The following is a 21,933-nucleotide window of genomic DNA, read 5'->3' as shown; positions in this document are numbered from 1 at the left end:
TTGTCGGTGTTTCAAAGAAATTTCCTCATCTCCCCCTCTCTCTATTAGCCACTCTTATAACCCTAACTCTAATCTCATTCTTCTTGTACAACGCTTACCACATCATACTACATGTCGTGCATTTTACGTAATTACGTATACAGGAGGTTGACTAGTGTGTGTGAATGCTTCAAAGAAAAACTCTCAACTCCGACTCCCTCTTGTTTAATAATAATAACAATAATACTATACTACTACTACTACTTATAAATTGGAAAAACATGTTATGACTGTTGAAATGAAGAACTAATCAAGTATCACATCATAGACTAATGAGTCAAAGGCCATTGACTCTTACTCAAGGAGAGACTCAAGTATACAAATCATCAACTTTTAGCAATCAAGTAGAAATCCAGAGAAACACAGGAGCGTCAATAGAATCAAGCTACTTACGTAGAACCCCAAGTAGATCAGCTGCACAAATTCGTCTCTTTACATATTCCTCAATAACTATAAAGTTCCTAAAAATATTTCATCAAGAAAATTGTGTATTAGGTGAAATTGTACAGGAGATAAAGATACTTCATATTGTAGATGAGGTTACAAACTTGGTGATCAAGTCTTGAGCCAGATTGTTCAATTGCTTTTCTGAATCAGGAAATATTACTCGAAAAGCATGCACTGCCTCCACAAACTCTTGAACAGCTGCCTATATTGAGAGAAAGACACATGCATTTTTGGATATTAATGCTGGATGGAAAACAATAACAAGGAAACCTAAGTCCAAGTTCCAGACACATAACATGGCCCTAGCAATAGCTGCATCAGCCATCACAAGTACACGCACTAAAATTGAACATCTTGTCTAGCCAAAGATAGGATAGCAACAACATCTTGAGGGGGAGAAAATGGCATTGAACAACAGAATACTATCACTATGATGCTTGATGTATCATGCTTCTAACCTCATGAGCAGAAGCAAAAGGAGAAGGATCGGTTGAAGCATTGTTTATCTCTTCTGGGTTCAGTTGAATGTCTGTAATAGACTGTTCCAACTTCTCAAGTAGCTTTGCCTTCAAATTTTCCACCTGCCAGTAGTGGAAAGATACTGCATATGAATTATGAATATGACCCTGAATAGTGAATACTTTAATATAATATTATTCCCTCCCACGGTTGATCTTCAAAATTCTGAGCAATATATGCAAGGAGCGGATAGATTTTACATGACCAAAAAAGCCTTCATCTTTCTAACCGTAAATTTTTAGATGATAGCCAATGTAAAAAAAAAAAAAAAAAGAGGCAAAAGTGATATTTATCTATCATTTCTTAACAGCACGTTTCCTCTAGAACTCAGAAGATGTTAAATGGGTAATTCCATTGAGGGAGGGAGGTGGTTAGGAGGAATGGAAGAGTAGTATGAAGAAAAGAAATATCTACTTGGCTGCAATGACATTAAATGTGCAATTTTAAGGAAACGGAAAAGAGTGCCAAACCGGAAAGTCCAGCTGCTTAAGGAGCACTGCAGCCTCAGATCTTGCTTGCATGGATTCTGAATCGGAAAATAACCTACCCTGGTTATTGAGAAAAATGTCAAATTTAGTGACAAGCTTCTCAGTTCTCAGAAACACAATGACCATCAGCTTGGAATTCATAATGATATCACGAGTTTCTAAATTCACTGTATTTTCAAGAACTCTTAAATCAAAATGAAGAAAACAAGGACAGGATGGTTGGATAATATCAAAGGGGGGAAATAGTGATACCCATTTCCTTAAAAATTCAAAATCAGCCTAGAGGAAATAGCAGAATTTACAGTATTAATGCTGACAGAATATAAATAAACACAGACCTCACTTTAGAAGATCTCTCAACTCTACTTTATTTTATTTATCTTCCAAATCCAAGAAAAACAGTAATGAAACCAAAGTCCACTACATGTTACAATTCCAGGACCCCCACACATCAATGAAATTCTACTCAGCTGCTAACAGGAGGACTTCTCTCATAAATAAAATCTCAACACCATAGCTCAGACCTTATTGCAAGAATGAACGTTAGTTATCCCAGGATTATTGTAGCTCCAAAGATCGATATTAAAGTATAAGCAATGCATTATTTACATGGTCCAGATGCCAACAACCAATGAAGAGAAATCAGGCTTATAGAATTACCATCAAATAGTAGAATCAGAAACAAAACCTGAGTATGATTGTTGGAGATTAGTAAAAGATTAGTAAATTGACTACTGAATAATCCTGGAGATTGCAAGGAAAATGATTGTTGCAACATCAAGCAACATGTGAAAACATTCACAGTTGTCTCTCCTCTTATGTTTTGATTCATGCATGGAGAGCCTAATAGAATAAGTAGAAATTACTGTACCTGCAAATTATTTATTATGATGGCTATTGATTTTTCAGATTCTCGTTTGCAATCTTGGAACGATGAGTCTCCATATGCCTGCCACAAGCCCACAAGGGAAACAGAAACAAGAGTTGTCTCGTCAAAGCAGCAGATTTATTACGTTATGTGAACCATGTCAATATTTTTTTTCAGGTGACAAATACACGCTAACATTTATTTCTAAAGAAATTGATATTTGCTAAATGTAAACAAAAACAAGTGAATGGATTGAATTGACAATAAAAAAACCATGCCAGCCCCACACAACCTTAAAGATTGGCATTGCTCCAGTGTAGAACCTGACTGCATCTGCATAGGCCTCTGATTTGATGCATTTTCCTAATCTATCAGGAAGATCATATATGAACTGCTCTTACACCTTACACCAACATGAAAGTGTGTTAGTCAAAGGGCCAAAACAACTAAAATCAAAGTTGACAAGCATAATGCAAATACTGATATGCTCAGTTTAAAACTATGTTTGGATGGATGAATTACAAGGGATGGAATGGCAAGGAGTTGAATGGTCAATTTGGGGTAACCTCTTTTTTATGAGATTTTTCTACAATGACGTGGAATAGGAAAGCTGTGTCACTGCTTTGATACCTGAACTTTACGAAGAAGATTGCAAGTCCGATGCAATTTCTCTACATGCTCTCTTTCTCATAAAGAGAAGTGTTAACAGTATCACTCCTCGATTGCACAGACATTATCTGCATTGGAGATAAAAAAATAGGATCAAATCAAAAACACTTTTTGTTTTGATTTTTCAGAAAGAACAAGTAAACCATGATTGAAAAATTGACGCTGCGCTTACCTTCTCAAGAAGCTGTTCCATATTTGCCTCCATCCCGGAAATGTTACTTTTCATCCTGTTTGGCAAACCAAATTGTATCAAACATTCCGAGAAGAAATAAATGAAACAAGTTATTGAAACGCAAGAGACACACACCAAGAACAGGGAGGATTTTTTTTTTTTTTTAATGACAAAGGAAAGGAAATTTGTATGAGCATTTGAATGACAGTGTAGACAGCGCGATTCGGAAACCGTATGTCATGTAACTCATGTATCAAAAGTTCGTAAGCAGTCATTTCCCCACCAAAAAAGAAGCATAAATTAGAAAAATAATAAGCAGCGCAAAAAGGAGGAATAATAGTTAGGAAAAAGAAAACCTCTTTATTGTATCTGTGGCGCTGATGAACTTGTTATAATTCTCGTAAACCAACATTTGCAGATCAGTGTCAAGATTCTTTATTTCAGCCGCCATTTCAACATGCCTCTGGAGCAGACCTTCCAAATTCGACTTGTGTACCTTCATAATTTACCGATAAATGCACAAGAGAATCAAGCACTTCGTACTCCAACTTCAAATTCATTCTACCGTTACAACGACTCGCAATAATCCTATTCACTTTCTTCCTCAATTTCCGTGAGAAAAAAAACAGTTCAATTTCGACCACAAAAGACACTCCCGGGGTGGGGGTTGATATCAATTAGAATGAGAATTACCAGGTTATTCATATAGTGATCAGGATCGAAGGAGGTGGAGTTGATGTCATCAAGAGTGAGGGATCTGGACGAGCCAATGCTGGAGTTGGACGACACGGAAGGGTCCTGAGAGTAGAAACTAGAGAGAAGATCTCTCGTTCGCTTAGCTTTATCGTTTAACGATACTTCATCGGTCCCCATTTTCCTCTTTTCTTCGACCTAATCTGTGCAGACACTGCACCGATCTGTGAACTGAAATTGTTTTGTTCAACGAGGTCCGCCCGGGCGGTAGTCCGGTAGTCCTGTATATTGTACTGGGGAAGGAAGGAGAAAGAAATGCTACCGGTTAATACCTCAATTGAACGCAGTCAAACAGAGTAAACCACCGTTTTGCTCAAAAAAAAAAAAACAAGAGTAAACCACCGTGCGCCCTGTTTATCACTGTACGGCAAGAAAAGCCATTACACCGAACGACGTCGTTGGTTATGTCCGCCTGGACTTTTATTTCCTTTTGAGCCAGCCTTTCTACATAAATATAATTCCTCAAGATCCGCATTGTAATTGAAATTTGATTTAAAAAATAATAATAATAATCAACCTCAACCCTTCTAGTGCGTTCCACGTTTTCCTTGCCTCTTCTGATCTATAAAATTCTCCCGTCGACGACATTTGAAGCCTTCTTTCTCCCCATTTACCTAGCCCCCATTTTGCGTTCCGCCCAACTCCCGCCCGGCCGTAGTTTTGTCCGCTCTGTTTCTCTTTTTCTTCTCACCATCTCTTTCATTTGCTTTGATTATTGTCCTTCTCGAAAGATCGGGTCTTTGATAGTCAGGCTTCTCTCAGACCTAGGGTTTCGGGTGTTTGTCATCGTTTGATTGGATTTGATTTGTGCTTTGAGGGCATATGCCTTTGCAGATCACATCAATGTTTTCGGAGTTTCTGTGACCTACGCCATGCGTCGATTTCGTTTGCTGCACTCCTTCTCTGTTGTGTTTCTGTACTGGTTCTACGTTTTCTCATGAACTACCTGTCAATCCCTTGATTTCTCGCCTTCGGTGTTTGATTCCTTGTTTTATTTTGTATTTTGACCATTAGATCTCACAATCCAGTTTCGATTAATTATCAACCGTCACCCATTCGAGTAAGTTATTCGATTAGGAAAGCCCTTTTTTGAGTTTTAGGAAAATGGCTTCGAATCACCGTCCAGCAAGTTCGGGATCTGATGACCCAAGATCTGATGTTGTGGACGAGAGGAAGAGAAAGAGGATGCAGTCTAACCGTGAATCGGCGAGGCGATCACGGATGAAGAAGCAGAAGCAACTGGAAGATCTGACCAATGAGATCAGCCGATTGCAAAGTGCAAACAGTCAGTTAGTGCAGAACATAAAGGAAAAGGAGGACGCATACAATGAGATGGAATCCAAGAACACTGTCCTTAGGGCGCAGACTATGGAGTTGTTCGAACGATTGCGCTTTCTGAACTCAATACTTGAGATCGCTGAAGAGGTCAGCGGGCTTTCTGTTGAGATCCCCGAGATACCAGATCCTCTCCTGAAGCCATGGCAGCTTCCTTATCCGATACAGCCGATCACAGCTTCGTCAGACTTCGGCCTGCATTGACCTGAGGCTCCTTATTTTGTGCATTTAGTCATTTATCCCTTCCGAGTTGTCTGTTGGTATGATGTATTTCAATTGTTCTGTTGGGTTCTGATGAGTCTGTTAGTTCTCTGTTGGGTTTCTTTAGCCAGTGAAGTCAAAATATTAGGAGTGCTTTTGTCATTCTTCCTGTGGTTTGTCGGTGTGGTTCGTAGATTATTGGTGCTATGTTGTCTGGGCTTGTGAAATATGCGTGCTTTTATGTTCTTTTAATTTATTATTTTCTATGTATGTTCTGTCTTTACCAGCAAAATAACGGGTATTGACCAATGGTTGTTCATTATAGCACTCCAATGGTGATTTGGAAGTCTGTATCAGTCGCACTGCTCTGAAATATCGTTCAGTTCTGAGACATCAAGGTAGTGTTTTTACGTTGAAGTCATGACGAATCAAGCATGCGTTTGCTATGACGAGGTTTTCTATACATTTTTCTCATATTTTGCTTTTCAATTTCTGAAATTTCCTGGATTTAAATTAGCGCCAGTTTGTGCTGCGAGTTAGAAAGTTCATTAAACAGAATCTACCAAAGCGACTAGCCCAAGTGGATGTTAAAGAGGAGATTTCATCATTCGATGGAGTTGATTCAATAAAATACAGAATCATATGTTTGAAGCTATCATCATTCGATTGACAGTGCGCCTTCATCCAATTTGCAAAGAGCTTCTTGGGAATTAAAATGAATGGATTGGGAAACGACAGCGAGGTATCATTCGAGTTGATTCCGATATTCCCGTGAACCTATTCGCTCATCCTCTCCATTTAGCCTCCATAAAACGCGGCTTTAACAACTTAAGACGTAAAACAGTCATGCCCGTTTGGGAAATAAAACGAATGGATCCGAAAAACTGTATGACTTTATCAATCATCACGGATAATTTCTTAAATAAGAAGATGGTGCCTCTAATAGTGTCGGTGGTAGTAAGCTGTTTACATAATATTACCAAGCAAAGCGAGCTGGGTACCATAGTAAAGTATCCTTCGAGCGGATTCCAGTATTCTTGTAGATTATTCAGAAGCTTCTTTTATGAGTCATATTCAATGTAATTAGATTCATGAATCTTTAAAATGTTGCAGCCATAATGATTATGATTCAATAAAAAGCATTTGATAGAAGTTATGAATTAATTTTATTGTTGGGGTAGTTGTCTAGCTAAACCGTGGTGGGGAAAGAATAGCCGGCTAGCGTGTCTTGATTGGCAAAGAAGGGGTTAAACTACCACCGCCAAATATCATACTGGTACATGTTTCCTCTGCATTGCTTTATCTCAGGTCAAACCTCCCCTGACCTGAAGGGAAAGGATACTCGGCAACCCCCTTTTTTCTAATCCCTCCTTTTAAGAGGTTCAATCCTGTTTATTATTTTAGGGTGTTAGTGCTTACTTTTTTTCCGTTAAAAAATAAGAATTTATTTAAAAAATTTTGCCAAGCATTAATATCATGTTTCGCTATTCTTTATAAGAGTAACTCTCCAAAAACATATTTTGTATTTGTAATATTCAAACTCAAGACGTGATTGAATAATAATAATAATAATAAACATTTTTTTATTAGATTATTAGTCGAATCCCTCCTAATATCTAGAGCACGCGAAGTTGCCAGTGTTTCCCCTTTACATCAAGAGAAATAAAAGCATTCATATCTCGGGCCATGCCTACTGCACCCAGAAGTTGCCATGAGCCCTTGAAGAAATGGGGAATTGCTTATGAATTATGGTCATGTGCTTATATTAACAAGGTAGCAAACGTGAAGTAGAGATAACGGGAGAGGATCCTCATCTAAAGCTCCTCAAATTTTGAAACTCCCAAGTAAGTCTCACCAAAAGGATTACTTTGAAGGTTGAATTTGAACCGCTTGCTCTCCATACAAGTTTCTCAGTGAAGCAGCCGTTGCGGGGAGCAATTTCACCAGTTTCAATCATCAGGCAAGTAAGTAATCGGATTACTATATATAAAATGATCTTTTTTACTACTACCTTTAATATAAGACCTTATTTAATTTTTATTTTGACTTTAAATATAAAACTTCAATTCACTTTGTCTCTCATATTTTTTTTTTCTCAAAATAATCCTTTTAACAATAATAATTCTAACCAATATACTTGATTAGCAAGAGTATTTTAGAAAATAGAACATTTATTTATAACAAATAACTAACTTAACTTATTTTCTTAATTAACTCAAATTAGTCAACTAGCTCTTATATTTAGGACTGGAGGTAGTATAAGATCTATTTAACTAACTCAAAGATATTAAAGAAGTTAGTTAAGTTAGTTATTTGTAGTAAATAAATGTTATCTTTTCTAAAATACCATTATTAATTATGTGTATTTGAATTCTCCGTTGATAGTGACTTCTTAACATATGCAACTATTATAAAAATTAATTGAGAGTAAATAGATAAATATTAGAGATAAAATAGATTGGAGTCTTATATTTAAAATCAAATTAAAAGTCAACTAGCTATTATATTAAGAGTCAGAGTATTTTTTCACCAAAATAAACATAAAAAAAATCGCAGAGATAAGAGTTACTGATTTTCACGCTCAAATAATAATTAATAGCTATGTGCTTATACAATGTAACAGACAAAGATGATATGATTTTTTTTTTTAATATATATACCAAAGCTAACATGATCACCACCGATGATTTTCACATACATGCGGCTATCAATTATCGTACGTGCGGCATTCATCGGTCTCCGGGTTGTCCTTGCAATAGTTCTCAAGTGGGTCGGATTCTTTCTTCCTGTCCCTCGCGTGGCTGGCCGCCGCGCTCAGCTCCTCCACCTCGTCCCATGCCGCCGCACATTCACCGCCCGCCGGGTCACCCGAGCATGCCTCCTCCGCGTTCTTTATGCTTTCTTCAACACTGCCCGATATTCCTTCCGGAGCAGCACGCACGGGTCGAACGGAAGCAAGTACTCGCCCGGAACCAAACTTGGCCGGACACCTTTGGGCGAGTAGCAGCGGGAAGTTGACGGTGTGTGACTTTTGCGACGAGTCGGATGCCCTGGGCACAATTCTCGGACTTGAAAGGCTCACACCGCTTATTGTTGCCATTCTTGTTCCTCTCTTGAGTTGATATTTAATGGGGAGAAGGCAATTGAAGACATGCAGATATATAGATGAAGCCTGGCAGCCGGGTTTAAAAATCACAACTTCTTATCATGTGACGACCAGTTATGTGTTGCCACGTGGAATCGTGTTGAGATATTTTGCTGCGGGAAAAGAATGAAAAATCTTGTTTTTGGAACTTCCACATGCAGGGGATGATAGGAGGCCACAACTGGGATTCCGTCGGCTAATGTATCGCGGGAGGAGGAAGATCTACGGGTGCGTGGAGGAGTCAAAAAAAAAGGGAAAAATCTTGATATTTTGGTACGTTTGATGCCATTTGTCTACTAAATTTTTGTCTGCAGGTGAAAATATCAACCGTCCATCTGCATTCTACACGCTCCTGTATTTTCCGCCACCCACATGTTAATTGCCCAACAATAACTGTCAATAATAGGACACAAACTTGAAAACATATTTGTCTTTTTTTTTCAAGTCTTAAAGTTAATATAAAAGTGTTGATGGTGCACAAATTAATTTTTGGAATAAAAAAATATAAACGAATTCCCATTAGAAGGATTTCTAGGGAAAAAAAACCACGCTCGAATAGTAATGTAGATGGTGAGGAAAGGAAATACCTAACTAATAAATAAAACAGTCAAATAATTGAAAGAAATACTTTTGTTGGCCTGAAAATGATTAAAATAAATATAAATTCGACTTTTTTATTAGAAGTCTTTTTATCCATCTTAAATTATTCTCTTTACTAATATAATTTATAGCATCTTTCTGTGGCGACGCAAGTTGTCTCCTAGGCCATACTAGTTTCATTGTTCATACTCACACGGGCTCTCAAATATATTGGTTAATTTGGTCTACATTTCTTGGTCGGCCATGAAAAAATTGGTCTCCAGCACTGCAATGCAAGGCCACGGAACTCACTTCAACAAAATTAAAAGCAACGGAAGATGGGTACGTACTGGCAAGGGAAAAAGATAGAAAAATGGACATTTAACTTCAAAAGCCCAAAAACGTCCGTCCAATTTCACAAATCCCATTTTGGTACCATGAGATCAAATTGGGATTATTATGTGAAAGGAAAAGACACATTACCCTTCATTTTAAATATTATTTTTAAAATATCACAGCCCCTACTGGCCGGCCGGTCACCGGACCTCCGGCGGCGGCGGTCACCGGAGTTCTGACGACCAGCCGACAATTGGTCACGAGAGCTCCGTCGGTCGGATTTTTTTTTTGAAAATTTTTACAACTTCAATATAACGGTTAACAACTTTTGTAATGCTATCAACAATTTCAGTATAGCAATTAACAACAGCTTTTCTGGGAAATTCAACAAACTCTGGCAACCGGAAACAATTATTTTGAAAATTTTTACAACTTCAATATAACCGTTAACAACTTTTGTAATGTCATTCACAACTTCAATATAGCAATTAACAATAGGTTTTATGGGAAATTCAATAAACTCGACGACCGGAAACAATTTTTTTGAAAATTTTTACAACTTCAGTATAACGGTTAACAACTTTTGTAACCCTATTAACAACTTCAGTATAGCGGTTAACAACAGGTTTTTGAGTTCAGATTTTTTTGAAAAATTATATAACTCAAAAACCTGTTGTTAACCGCTATACTGAAGTTGTTAATAGGGTTACAAAAGTTGTTAACCGTTATACTGAAGTTGTAAAAATTTTCAAAAAAATTGTTTCCGGTCGCCGGAGTTTATTGAATTTCCCAGAAAACTTGTTGTTAATTGCTATATTGAAGTTGTGAATGGCATTACAAAAGTTGTTAACCGTTATATTGAAGTTGTAAAAATTTTCAAAATAATTGTTTCCGGTTGCCGGAGTTTGTTGAATTTCCCAGAAAAGCTGTGGTTAATTGCTATACTGAACTTGTTAATAGCAGTACAAAAGTTGTTAACCGTTATATTGAAGTTGTAAAAATTTTCAAAAAAATTGTTTCCGGTCGCTGGAGTTTATTGAATTTCCCAGAAAACCTGTTGTTAATTGCTATAGTGAAGTTGTGAATGGCATTACAAAAGTTGTTAACGGTTATATTGAAGTTGTAAAAATTTTCAAAATAATTGTTTCCGGTCGCTGGAGTTTGTTGAATTTCCCAGAAAAGCTGTTGTTAATTGCTATACTGAAGTTGTTAATAGCATTACAAAAGTTGTTAACCGTTATATTGAAGTTGTAAAAATTTTCAAAAAAAAAAATCCGACCGATGGAGCTCTGATGACCAATTGTCGGCTGGTCGCCGGAGCTCCGGTGACCGCCGCTGCCGGAGGTTCGGTGACCGGCCAGCCAGTAGGGGCTGTGATATTTTAAAAATAATATTTAAAATGAAGGGCAATGTGGTCTTTTCCTTTCACATAATAATCCCAATTTGGTCTCATGGTACCAAAATGGGATTTGTGAAATTGGACGGACGTTTTTGGGCTTTTGAAATTAAAGGTGCATTTTTCTGTCTTTTTTCCTACTGGCAACCTGGTTTGACGAATAATATACATGGAAGAGAAGCGACCCCGCATGGCAATTTGAATGCATAAATATAAAAACTAGTTTGTAGTGTAACTGAGAATCGGAGATAGTACAACATTAATCCCTTGCAGAAAGAAGCCGGGTGTTGAGAAAACGTGTCTGAAAACAGAAACATTCCTGAGGTATAATACTACCTCCGGTCCTAATTATAAGACCCAGTTGACTTATTTGAGGAGATTAAGGAAGTAAGTTAAATTAGTTATTTGTAATAAATAAATATTGTCATTACTAAAATATCCTTGCTAATTAAGTATATTGGCTAGAACTATCATTATTAGAAGGATTATCTTGGAAAAAAATACATAAATATGAGAGATAAAATGGATTGGGGTCTTATAATTAAGACCAAACAAAAAGTCAAACGGGGTCTTATAATAAGGATCGGAGGTAGTATTCATTTAGGTGGTACAAAAAGCTAATGGCAGTTCGCCGCATAGGAACCCCATGATCACAGAATCACTTGTGCAGTTGTGTGAAAATGATTTCTGTTCTGGAATTGAACTCATCCTTTTCGGCTAAATGTTTGATGAGGGTCATCACTTAATTTAGCCAGAATTCAAGGGAGACGGTTCACAGCATTCCGTTGAAATATTGAACTTGTTGTTATCAATGTAATCATAACAGGGATGCTACTCATGTCTACTTACGCGCATAATTTACGTGAACTAGCTAGCAAGTCTAGACGCCCCTCTCATCTGGTCAACCAAATGCCTTGATCATGGGTATCGGAAATTAGAGGAGCTGCTCGCACTGATTCTGCTAGCACTCAAGGTTTAGTGCACCCCAGCAAACTGCCCACGTCAAATTTTATTCAAATATTAACCATCCTTTACCTTTTCTAAATCAAAGTGAGTACCATCACTAATTGAGCGTCCGGGCAGAGCTTAATCTCACCATTTCCCTCACAGATTCCTCTTCAAAGTTTATCTAAATTCAGGGATCCAAGCAAAGCATTAGCTTTGCGTTCATCCCGCGTCCTTGTACCAAACTATCATTCATGTATGCGGGGTTACGTCCAGTCACTCAACAAAACTCACTTAGGCTTCTGGAAACCACAACTCAAAGTGAAAGTGAAAGGAAAAGGCAAAAAGCAGGTGCCTTCAACCACTTACCAGTCATTTGAGGCTAACCAAAAAGAAAAAAAGAGCTATTTAACAATCATCAAGCATTGCACCGACAACCGTTGGAACAACCATAAAACTTATTGTCCAATCCCAGAATTCCGCGTTTCATATCTTCAAGATAGATAAATACCTTCTTTCAGATTCCCACAAAAGCTCAGACTTGTGATATTACTTTTTGTATGCTTGTCAAACACTTGGTTTAGAAGTGAGTTGCAAATCCCAAAGGAAAATATAACAAAACAAATACAATTATGAAAGCGGTAAAGGCATCACGGAAGCACGGAAAGAAAATAGAGCAAAACTTCATAAAATTTCCAAGTCAACAATATAGTCCACAACTCAGTGCATGAAACTTATTCTTTTAAATCTTACAATAAGTTCAGCTCATCTGATTTAAAGAGCCCATCAAATAGTAGAAAAATGGCTGATAAATGGATGTCACAGACACAAGGCATGAGGTTTACTCTTCCTCTGCAATAACACTAATCTCACCTTTCTCTAGTAAATCATAAAAGGTCCTGACTTTCCTCTGTTCATTCCAGTGATGCATCTTCCACACACTGCCAGCGGCAAGAGCAAGTACGAAGCCAATGCATATCTCCTTCACAACACTTGGCCCTTTCAAGGTAGCATGAGCAATCCTCGGTCCAGCCATTTACTTCTGTCTTCAAGCTTCTTAATTCTACCAAAACAGACCCAACACCTCTTGGTTTCGTAAAATCAAATATCAAACTAGGACAGAAGTCAAAAAACAATGGCATCCATTCCCGGGAATCAATCACTATAATTAGATATAGGAATTCACATCGGATTAAGTTCATTTTAATATATCTATTACTTAAGAAGAAATCGTCAAACCAGAAAACTATCTGCTATGAGATATACTACTACCTCAACCATTATTATTGCACCAAACAAAGAAATTGTAGTTTCTGAATTCTGGTGTGTGTGTGTGTGTGTGTTTTTTTTTTTTCCTGAATAAAGACGTACTCTATAGAAGGCAAGCATCAGAATCCATCCTAGATTTAAGTATATAGGCATGAATGCTATAATTATCAATTCTTAAATGCTAGTTTCACTTCATCCTTGATCCATAACCACGAGTTCATACACAAGTATCAGTTTATCGAAGCTGCTTCTAGCTCATCAAAATTTCTGCTCAATCAATTCTACAATATTAAAAATTCTGCAAGCATAATAATCAAAACCCTTAAAGCATGCAGAAAACTTGCATAGACATTTTTCTCTCAAACCAAACAGCAATGGATTCCTACTTCTGTGACTTCTCATTCGCCTAATAAATATTCCAAAAATCGATCAATCGCATCGGACGAAACTTCAGCAGGCCAAAGGATCGTCATTCTATACCAAAGGTTTCAATCCAGTTCCCAATTTAGCATTGTTTACCCAATGAATTCAAGAAAATAAAATAGATCGACAAAGCGAGCAGCTAATTCTCGTGGATTGACAACGGCGACGCAAATTAACCCTAATCAGCGAATTATCAAAGAAAACCGCCGAAGAAAAGCATTACTTAACGAATCTAAATACATCGTATGAGAGCCGCTGCGGCCGTGATATGAATACAAACAGAGGGGCGGGGAGGGCTCACCGGAGACAATGGCAATGGATCTCTTCCACGCGAAGAAGTCGATGGGGATTTACAAACGGGACGCCGAAGGGAGGATACACGTTATTGAGGAACTTCGTCCAGGCTGTGCAGTCAAATGGGCCGACCCAGCCCAACTAAATACCGCAACTCCTGCCGATTCATTTTCTTTTCCGGCTGATCATGCACGTGACCATTCTGGCCTAGGTCATTTGCCCAATCAAAATTAGTCGCCCAGGCCTAAGGTGATTTCCCTGACTTAAAATATGAGTGTTATACTTCTGGAACAATAATTTACTTTAAAATATAAGTCACTTAAAAATAATTAATAGTTAATTTTAATTTTATTCACATAATTAATGATTAAATATACTCTTCTGGTCCTATTTATAAGTGACTTCTAACATATTTTACATAGATCAAGAAAAATCTTAAACTTCATTAACTATTCATTTAAAATTGAACAACTTTTCAATTTTATTCCTATTTAATATACATTATATCTCATATAAAAAAATCAACACAATAATAAATGAATGGTAAAATTGTATATACATACAGAAAATTTTTCTAAATATCCTATACATAAGACAAAAAAAATGTCTTCTCTCTTTACCTTATAAATAAGACTAGAAGAATAACTCCTTGTATTTTTCTCTCATCTTCATAATTTTTTTCAGCATGGGGAAACTTGAAAAATATTTTCAATTCAAAATACATTTAATGAACTAACCATTATATTTTCTTTCTACACACGTATATCTTCTTATTAAAAACAATCTTATTCAAGATACTATTGAGCATTAAATATGAATATCTGTGCAGGATTTCCACATTTATTTATGATGACTATTGATAAATTAATTAAAATGACTTATTATTATGCAGCGGAAGAAGTATGGTAATTGGGGCCTGTTATGGGATGTTATTGGAATAATGCAAGATAAAAGAGGAGGACCCCTGCACATAATATCAGGTCAACCTGGGTGCCGTGTGACGCATAAATGGATTGACTTCTTACCAAGACTCAAAAATACCTTGTCATAGAAAGATTGGCGGACTCCCTGAACGTGCAAACTTCAACATCATCCAAGACGTTCGGCACCTACTGGCTAGAGAGTTGGACCGTGCAAGTACAGGCGATTCATTGAGATGCTAAATATAGAGAGTTTTTGAATGAAAATTAAACTATGATTTTATGATATACGAAATAAATATATAAAAAAATTTATTTTAATTTGAGAAAAAATATTTTTAAAAATACCTCCGAAATATCCAAAACACCCCGTAGTAACAGACTTTCTTGTCAAAAGGGTCCTCTCTTGTCTCTCTTGTTTTCATCCGTTCCATGATAGCTTTACAGGGTTAGATGCCTACTTAGAGAAGGATTCTAATAACAGTGGTCAGACCCAGTGTAATTGGCTGAGCTCCCTTCTTATTAAAAACAAATGAAGAAGAAGAATTAGGTAGCTGGCTTTTTAGCCCCAACAACAAAAAATAAACATATGACCAACAAGTTATTGGTTAAGATGGTAAATGATTTTATTCTCGTAAAGAAGAAAACACAAATTTGAATTCCAAAAAGTACACTTGTTGGGAGAGAAGAAGACCTTTAAGCCTAAAAAAAGGAAACTCCTAATTAAATGAAAGAAAAAGACACGTGACTTGTCAATTGATTTGTCAATTCCCTTATCATTGACCGATTAATTTCAATAATTCTCATGATATTGGATAATTAACACTTCTTTAGCTGAAAGGGAGCCGAAGTGTGTGTGTGACTAGGGTTATAAATTTTTTTAATAAAGAAAATAAGTGAATGGAAAAGTTAATTAAAAAAATTTAATTAATTTGAAAGGATACTGTGAAAAAATGACTCATTTTCTTAATAAAACTTGAAAAGTTGGTATTTTTTTAATCTGAATCCCGAGCCTCCTCAATACCTCCTTCCAGGCAGTCAGGGCTGTGGAGCTCCGTGTGCATAGAATGAGCAGTTGCATTTTATTTTGCAATTTAGACAATATCTCCCAACTTTTTTCTGCACACATATGCATCTCATGCATTTAAACATGACATACATAAACTCACATAAAGCAATCTAAGTGTATTGCCCCCCGGGGGGGGACAGTACTAGTAATTATACGTTGATGTACTGAACAAAAACTTATGTCAGACTTAACCGTGGATTGAAGGTGCGCGCAAATTTGTCAAATTAAATCTTTCAATTATGCTCTCAAAGGAACCTCCAAGCTGAAACGGTATGCAATGGGGTCCCCTTCCACCCAACCGTAAGACATTTTCCATTTGTGTCCAGAGTGCAAAATTTGCCGCTGGCGAATTCTCTGGCCACCAAGCTAGCTTGGTACAGAGATGACTCGCTAAATCCAATTTCCACCATTCTGTACCTTGCAAAGAACCTCCTCCACACTTCTATCTTCACATTCCTCACTGTTCTTTCTCCTCCTTCCGCAGCAACAATGTTTCGTATCCCTTCAGATAATATTGCTTCCGTTGCCATTCTGCCCCTATTTTCACCTTTTAAGCAGGTCTCGAGGCAATCAAAAAATGCCGAGTAGTGGAACAATGCTTCAATGAAGCGAATTGCGAATGAGGATGAATTATGATTGGCTTCCACTTCAAGAACTACCATTATAATTGGTTTGATATTTCTTATTACACTCATCAGGTTTTCCAAGCAAGCTGGCCTTGATACCATAGTCCTAAGTACATACAGAGCGTAGACAGCCACGGCTTCATCATCTTCAATTTCAAAATGTTGTTCTGTAATTTCGATCATGTCTGTAACATAAACTTGCTTATATGCGAATGGCAAGTTCAACGATCTAGCGAAACTCGTCAATCTTTTGCCAGTTTCTTCTACAGTGGGCTGGCCAACAATTCCTATAGCAGTTATCTTCAAGAGCTCCACTCTGCTTTCGTTCCTCCCTACGAGTGCCTGCATCAAACACGTCCACTGAATTCCACGCCTGATATCAAGATCTATAACATGGATTTTTGTATCATGTGCAACGTGCTCCACCATAGCTTGTACACCAGCGAATTGCATCACTTGGTTGAAAGGAATTTTCTGATGACAAGCAAGGGCTATGTTGGTATCCAAGTTTTGAATTAACTCGTTTTCTATGTTCTTTGGACAACCCATCAAAATGGTGCCCCCTGCTTCTTTTTCAATTCTCTCTCGAAGTGCTTGAGCGAAATGAAAGATAACTCTCTGCATAGCATTTCCGCCAGGAGATGAATTAAATAAGCAATGAAGAAGCATCCTGCTTGCACGTTCAAGCTGTTGGCAACTAACCCTCTCGGCCGCAGCAAGAAGAAACTGTGCAAGTTCAACATCTCTATTTTCTTTTTCAGACAGATCCTCGAGACCAGAGGCATATGGGTGCAGAGGCATGCAATAATCATCACACCAATGAGTAGAAAATTGTACGTACCTTGCTCCAGCCACTCTTATTATTTCTTCAGCTGACAAATCCTGGTGACCTGCATGAGCTTCACTATTGTTCGAGTCGGTTATGTCTTGGACCCTTAACTTCTTGAACCTGCCTGCGTAATTACTCAGCAGCTCCAAGTATGCTAAAGAAGATTGTGGCACCTGCTTATTGTTGCCCTCATTGACAAGTTCTGAACTTGCCCCTTCCTGATTCTTAAGCCCCACGATTTCCTGAAACGGTTGTGTCATTTGCAGAGCAGGGTCGATGTTGGACTCTTCTGGAACCTGGATATCAAATTTGGGCACATTCGGTTGCAGATGAATTTGATTTTTATATGATTGGGCTCCTTTCCCATCCACTGCAGAGAAAGAATCAATCTGTGCCTGAAAGAAACCGTGTTTCCCTGGGAACTCAAATACTTCCTCTTGTGCGGAACCACAACCGCCCTGGATGCCTCTGAAATTGAAAGGTGTAACAGAAAAATGATCATTCCTCATTCGGATGATAGAGGAAAGCAAGAAAAGTCTTTTAACGGTTTGCATTCAAGACAATGAGTTTCTCCATTTAAATATACGACTGGCCTACATGCATTATCATCAGTCACTGTAAGACATGAGTATTTAATTGATCGAAGAAACTTCACCATAACGGACTTATTTAAACATTGAAGTACATGGATCATGTAAGGACTAACGCAACTTCGATTATGATGTTTCGATACTTTCATCAAAACCGTCAGGCAGCAATTATAAAAGCCCTGCAATTTGTATTAAACAAAGATGGCTGGTTTTGGTCTGCCGTAATCATTATGGCTCATTGGCTCTTGGTTTGTCGTTATGGAAACGATGTTTGGCATCCAAACAGACCGCCGGGTAACGCGTCCAATAATATATGACAAGGCTTCCTAAGAAACTCAGCCGAGCTAATGGAGACAACATTTTTCTGGAAAAAAAAGAGAGCCTTTTCATATTGATGAAGGATTGACCCCTTCTATAAGTACAGGGGAGTGAGACGATTAACTTCGAAATTTTCTACACGCATACAAAAGATAGACCACAAGTAGTTATCGGCTTATGGCTGAATAATTGCCAGATTTTAAAGGAATAAGAGTCTCTAATGGTTTTTCGTGTGGATGAATCATGATTGGGTGGGTGTGTATTGATTCGGTTGTCTCTTACCCAAAAAATAATAATGAAGTGCCTTAGAATTGAGTCCAATTAGCTCTACGAGGACTTGGAAAAGGACAGGGAGATTATTTCTAAGATAATGATATTTAACTTCCCTTACACTCCAAGAATTAAACGTTACAAATGTTCTAAATTTTAAAACGCTTGTTTTTAGCCTAACTGATAAAAATGAAAAAAGTCAAGTACTTATTTCTGTCTAGCTCAGTGATGGACAACGGTAGTCGGTAAACGAAAACCTTTCACAGAAATAGCTCAAGTAATCCCCGGCCCTCTAATCACGAATCGCGAACAATAATGTTTCTGAGAATTACAGACATGGTAATAAGCATATAGATTTGGATTTTCTATCGTTTAAGATAGAATTTTCTCACCAAATTGCCACTGTGTGTGGATAAGATCTGTTCTAAAATAGCATCAACTGTCATATATATGTATTTTAATGGCCAAGCTAACCCAAAGAAATCATTTATTGGACAACCTACTTTTGAATCAAACACCATTTATAAAACCATGCTACATCTGTGATCTATAGATATTGATGCCCTGTTATTCATCCCACTTGTATATATTTATATAATATATTATCCAAGAACACGCATTGTAATTCAAGAATATTTGCTGGATAAGTGCTCCATGCCAACCAAGTAATTATGGACTAAATCGTTGGACCATTTTACGCAATGTTTGGTTCAAGTTTATACAATTGGATTGGTGCTCAATTGGGCACCATAAACTCGCAATTAAAACCAAAAAAAAACGAAAGACGGTCACATACAGAGTTGGTCAAATTCACACCTTGTCGTCGTTCTCGTTGGGCCCAGCCAAGGAACTCTCTGTTACCCTTCTCCTACACACACAAATCATGGCGATCCACAACAGACCCTTGAGAATCCTGACCATCCCAATGGTCACCGTCAGGTAGTACAACCACCACCCAACAAAATCTCTCATTTCCATATCCATTAATTGCTCGGTCTTGGCCTCCGCCATAACCATCAAAGTCTCCACCTCCTCCCTCAACCTCCACCACCACAAGCCACCTAAGCTGGCGGCGACGGCCACCCTTTCAACCCATCTTTCCTTTCTGGAATTTCCAAGCATCGAATCATCCACCACCGGCTTAACCACCGTCCTGGACCAAACCTGAGTTGTCTCGTGCAGCCCCAAGAGAAAAATTAATTTGCTGAAGAAACTTCTTCGGAGGCCAAAACTGGGATCGGAATCATAAACATCCGTCGCTATGTTCCCTTTGATGCCTAAGCCAACGCAAACCTGAAAAGAACAGAGAAGAATCCACGAAGCATGAAGAGGAAGTTTGAGAAGAGAGGTTGATGATTGGGCAAAAAAGCTGAATTTGCAGGTCAGGCCGTGGATTAGAGTGGCTACGCTAACAATAGACACGAGAAGGTAGAGAACGTTTGGGTTGATGTGAAGAAGCAGCGAGTAAAGATGAAGAGATGGGCAAGGGGAAGGAAACGATGCGGTGCTTTGGAGATAATATTGAGAAGCAGAGAGCCTGGCAAGGAGAAGAAACGAGGTCGGCAGAAGAAGACTGAGGATTGTGAGCGTGAAGAGGTGGAAGACCTGCATGGGAGAAGCAGAGCCCAGTAGATCATTGGCCTTCTGATTCCATCTCTGCCAACCCATAATAACTTAATTTGACGAACACCAGCAACGCCAACTTCCACCTTAAGGTCTCTATATATGCAGATTGGCAGCTGCTAGTTGCTGCAAAAGGGAACTTGAAAGTGGTTGCCACGTCCATTAACATCCATATATACTAATGTTATCCATTCCACGCTTCCTCCATGATTTTTTCCTATCAAGAATCAAGTTTGACCACGAAGGGACTAGCTTCTCCTAGGTACCTCAGCCTAAAAAATAAAGACTCGAAAGTAAATAGATCGAACTAACAGAAAACTTGAGTCAACAAGTTCTGGGGGACTTGATTCTTTTAATTAAAAAAATCTTTCAATTGTTGTCATTGTATACAGAGTAGAATCAAAGGCGTACGTATTGAATTAGTAGTTTCCTCTGTCTCTCGCGTATTAACCGGATTCACATGGTGTCTCACGGAACGTCTGACAAAGTCAGTGAAGAAATATGTACCTGAAAAAAGTCAATTTGATGCCCCCTGGGCCTCAGGCTTATTATAAGGTCCAGCGATGTTCACTCAATTTTATCATCTTGAATTCCCGAGTTGAGATAAAATAAAGCATAATTTTTGAAGAAGGAATAATATACATTAAAATGTCACAGAAGCCTTTGAAGCGGGCTATATCATATATGATTCAAAGAAATCGCAAGGTGTATGAAATGTATTGTTGAAGAATTGAAGTATGTGAAAATTTTAGCTTTTAATTTTTTATTTTCCTTCTCAACTATAATAGCTGGGCCAACTTACTCAAGTAATTATCAAATAGAAAGTTGACGGGCAGAACGAGCATTTGACATCGAAAATAATTTTGGCCGAAATTATTATATAAATTAAATACCAAAACCACATTTTGGTACGGTACCGAACGTACCCACTTACGATGTCAACAAACGTACCCGCTCAAAAAGAAAAGAGGCGTTCGGTACGCAGGTCATCGCAGATTAATTAACAAACTAATTAATTAAACAAGTTCTGATGTTAGGCGGGGGAGGGGAATATTGCAGACTCGGACTTATTACGTTACAGCGATGCAACAACGGCTTCAGAAAAGGATTAGACGATGGAGAGTGAGGATCAATAGTAGGTGGTTCTTTGTTTGCCCAAAGATTCTCTCTTCAGCGGCAAAACTTATATCTCACCTCTCTCTCTCTCTCTCTATGTATATATATAAGCACTTAGACCAACATCTCATCGATCGATTAGATGTTTCTGAATGCTGTCAACTTGTTTTACCTCAACCGGGTTTTTATGACAATTAAATTGTATAAAGTCTGGGATATAACTTACACACAATACGTGCTCTTATAAATTAGCTATATATTGACACTTGACAGGGTTGATAGTTGGCACTTGACAAGGTAATATCTGATATTAAAGGTTCGAATCCCCACTAGGAGAGGTATCCATATTTAGTGCCTGACAGTGTCTTTAATAAGATTGTCTCTAATAGGAAGATATCTATGTTTTAGCAAAAAAAAAAAAAAGAGCAAAGCTGCAAATATTTTTTGTTTTCATGGACCAAACCCTGTTTGTTGGGTTCCAAGTAGCTGTTCTCCTTGCCCCAAGATGTCATCGCTTGATCACACATAATACGTTTTGTTTTTGGTACGGGTAATGCCATGTTTTCTTTTGGGGCATAATGACGTGTTTTTGTTGCCGTCTATTTTGTCTCCTTTCTAATGGGCTCAAAAGTTGGATGCTGAAAAGCCCGTTGGACTGGACAAAACAATCTAAGAATTATTTAGACGGAAATCA

The 21,933-nt window shown here is 37.9% G+C and overlaps 5 protein-coding genes and 1 pseudogene across 7 annotated transcripts; 1 reads left to right on the top strand and 5 right to left on the bottom strand.

Moving 5' to 3' along the window:
• Nucleotides 1–400: 400 nt before the first annotated feature.
• LOC114728334 (vacuolar protein sorting-associated protein 51 homolog) lies at nt 401–4,152 on the bottom strand (annotated as a pseudogene).
• Nucleotides 4,153–4,567: 415 nt separating this feature from the next.
• On the top strand, nt 4,568–5,655 carry LOC114728325 (bZIP transcription factor 53-like). Its single transcript, XM_028915214.1, has one exon. The coding sequence runs from the start codon at nt 5,060–5,062 to the stop codon at nt 5,492–5,494; it is 435 nt and encodes a 144-aa protein (XP_028771047.1). The 5' UTR covers nt 4,568–5,059; the 3' UTR covers nt 5,495–5,655.
• Nucleotides 5,656–8,063: 2,408 nt separating this feature from the next.
• On the bottom strand, nt 8,064–8,633 carry LOC114728335 (calvin cycle protein CP12-2, chloroplastic-like). Its single transcript, XM_028915226.1, has one exon. The coding sequence runs from the start codon at nt 8,589–8,591 to the stop codon at nt 8,199–8,201; it is 393 nt and encodes a 130-aa protein (XP_028771059.1). The 5' UTR covers nt 8,592–8,633; the 3' UTR covers nt 8,064–8,198.
• Nucleotides 8,634–12,601: 3,968 nt separating this feature from the next.
• LOC114728333 (cytochrome c oxidase subunit 5C-like) lies at nt 12,602–19,830 on the bottom strand. Of its 2 annotated transcripts, XM_028915225.1 has the most exons (3): nt 19,819–19,830; nt 17,006–17,012; nt 12,602–12,942 (listed from the first exon to the last, which is right to left on the bottom strand). In XM_028915225.1, exon 3 carries the CDS (start codon nt 12,926–12,928, stop codon nt 12,734–12,736), a length of 195 nt encoding a protein of 64 aa, XP_028771058.1. In that variant the 5' UTR covers nt 12,929–12,942; nt 17,006–17,012; nt 19,819–19,830; the 3' UTR covers nt 12,602–12,733. The 2 variants fall into 2 exon arrangements, with proteins under 2 accessions (XP_028771058.1, XP_028771057.1); XM_028915224.1 differs by lacking the exons at nt 17,006–17,012; nt 19,819–19,830 and adding an exon at nt 13,886–13,985 and having other exon boundaries at nt 12,602–12,955.
• On the bottom strand, nt 16,113–17,582 carry LOC114728330 (DELLA protein RGL1-like). Its single transcript, XM_028915217.1, has one exon. It carries the CDS (start codon nt 17,580–17,582, stop codon nt 16,113–16,115), a length of 1,470 nt encoding a protein of 489 aa, XP_028771050.1.
• Nucleotides 17,710–20,472, bottom strand: LOC114728332 (uncharacterized). Of its 2 annotated transcripts, none has more exons than XM_028915222.1 (2): nt 19,317–20,472; nt 17,710–17,790 (listed from the first exon to the last, which is right to left on the bottom strand). In XM_028915222.1, the coding sequence occupies exons 1-2, from the start codon at nt 20,166–20,168 to the stop codon at nt 17,746–17,748; spliced, it is 897 nt and encodes a 298-aa protein (XP_028771055.1). In that variant the 5' UTR covers nt 20,169–20,472; the 3' UTR covers nt 17,710–17,745. The 2 variants fall into 2 exon arrangements, with proteins under 2 accessions (XP_028771055.1, XP_028771056.1); XM_028915223.1 differs by having other exon boundaries at nt 17,761–17,790; nt 19,297–20,471.
• Between the last annotated feature and the right edge of the window lie 1,461 nt (nt 20,473–21,933).

This window comes from Neltuma alba, unplaced genomic scaffold (assembly GCF_004799145.2).
Source record: "Neltuma alba isolate B1F8T4 unplaced genomic scaffold, ASM479914v2 tig00012533_pilon, whole genome shotgun sequence".
NCBI lineage: Eukaryota > Viridiplantae > Streptophyta > Magnoliopsida > Fabales > Fabaceae > Neltuma > Neltuma alba.
The sequence above is the reverse complement of the archived record's forward strand: the minus strand, read 5'-3'. Positions and strand labels throughout refer to the sequence as shown.